The sequence below is a fragment of the Danio rerio genome, chromosome 9, assembly GCF_049306965.1.
Source record: "Danio rerio strain Tuebingen ecotype United States chromosome 9, GRCz12tu, whole genome shotgun sequence".
Taxonomy (NCBI): Eukaryota; Metazoa; Chordata; class Actinopteri; order Cypriniformes; family Danionidae; genus Danio; species Danio rerio.
The window spans coordinates 25,250,874-25,252,739 of record NC_133184.1 but is presented as its reverse complement, the minus strand read 5'-3'; the positions used below and the strand labels follow the sequence as shown (position 1 = coordinate 25,252,739).

At 37.6% G+C, this 1,866-nt stretch overlaps 1 protein-coding gene across 1 annotated transcript; it reads right to left on the bottom strand.

Annotated features, from left to right (window-relative positions):
• Positions 1–212: 212 nt before the first annotated feature.
• Positions 213–1,130, bottom strand: tas2r203 (taste receptor, type 2, member 203). The gene has a single exon (NM_001020506.1). It carries the CDS (start codon positions 1,128–1,130, stop codon positions 213–215), a length of 918 nt encoding a protein of 305 aa, NP_001018342.1.
• Between the last annotated feature and the right edge of the window lie 736 nt (positions 1,131–1,866).

Here is a 1,866-nt window from a genome sequence, read left to right as displayed (position 1 = left end):
TATATAAAGACAAAAAATATAAACCAAATTACATTTGACATTTGAACAAATCCTGTTACAACCTTTTTTAGTCCTTCATGAAAATAATAATTTCCTCACTTTTGTTTTTACTTTGCTAACATATAATTATACAGTTTAGAGTCTACATACAAACCAGCAAACTGTATCAGACAGAGTAAAATATAAACGAGAAGAATCCCAACTGAAAGCGTTCAACCTTTTAGCTTTTTAATCACACTTACAATCCCACGGCGAAACACAGACTGGGAGAATCCGAAACACAGCAGATTTCCCAAGCTGGACAGTGAGCAGAAAGTCATTGTGATAAACCTGCTGGGATCCACCTCTTCAAAGAGGCCTGTAATGTAGAGGAGAGCAGCTGCTACTGTCCACAGGCTACTGGGTAGGAACAGTGCTGCCTGCACCATACCTGTCACTGTGACTCGCATCTGGCTCTTCTGCTGGGGCTGGGAAAAAGACTCGCCGCTCTGTCCCATCTTTTTCATATGTCCACGCAGATAAAAAAAAGTTTTGCCCCAAGAGACTATCAGTGTGACCAACGGGCAGGTGCAATATAGCAAATATGAAAAATTTGCCACATGAAACAAAAACATGTCTGCCTCTAAGGTTTGTGCTAGTGCTGTTGAGTTCAGTTCAAGTGCAGTAAAATTAACTGGGACGGGCCCAAGAAAAAAATATGTCACTGCCCCCGTAGATATAGCAAACGTAAGCACTATTTGATTTAGAATGAAGCCCCCATATAAAATAGCTTTAATATTCCTCTTAATCCAGATGAAGATGGCATGATGTTGAGGAACAATTGATATGTAGTAGAAAATGCTGATCCAGGCATTGCACAAGAAGTTTCCGCAAAAGAATTGATAAATCAGAGCTCTGGTAACTGTTTCCAGCCAGAAAATGTAATCAAAAAGAAGCATAATAATGGTCACGGCTATGACCAGATATTGAAATGTAGAATTGACGAGCACAACAATTAACAAGAAGCGCAGTGGATTACGAAGCGTCACTCCGGAGACTGGCCGCATGAGGCAGAAAAAGAAGAGGAGGTTGAAAACCATGCCTATGAGGCAGAGGGGACTGGAGATTAAAGCGTACAGCCATGGCTCCATCTTTACTTCTGATCATCAGCAATGCTGCAAATGCCCTGCTCTTCCTGATACACCCAGGCTTTTATTAACACCAATAAATGATATAAGGCCAAAGTAAAATAGGTTGGTGAATGAAATGTGGCTTGACAGGCAACCATAAGCAAATCACACACATTCTTTCATAGATTAAAGCATCCACAAAAGCTCTTCTCATGTGTTATGCAATCAGTGCAACAGCAAAACTTTCAAACAATATTATAATAATATTTCAATTACGTCTAAATACACGTCTAATTGATTTCAGTGTTTATGTTTATATATATATTTATTTAATGTTCATGCTTTCAAATGTTAAAGTGTTTATTTAAACTGCAGGGAAACTTCTGCAATGTTTACATTTTACACAATAGAAATGAAATGCACAACATTCACTGCAAACTCAGCCTCTCTGAGACACTGGTAAGACAGTTTTCATGAGATGCTCTCGGTGCTTTCTTTTCGATAACCACATATGTATTTAATTATTACACAGCTTTTGCAATTTGATGACCATTATAAACCATATTGTATTCTCAAACACTGCTTGAATAATTTCAAAAAGTGACCAATCAACTACCCAAACATATATTCACCAGAGTGACAAAATTCAATCTCCAAAATATACATTTATAAAAATGGATTTAATAAATTCTCAAAATATGTATTAATATATTTAAATATGGGCGGCATGGTGGCTCAGTGGGTAGGACTGTCACCT

What these genes read in the sequence shown, in the direction of transcription:
- tas2r203 (NM_001020506.1), bottom strand. Translation starts at nt 1,130, where the DNA reads ATGGAGCCATGGCTGTACGCTTTAATCTCCAGTCCCCTCTGCCTCATA.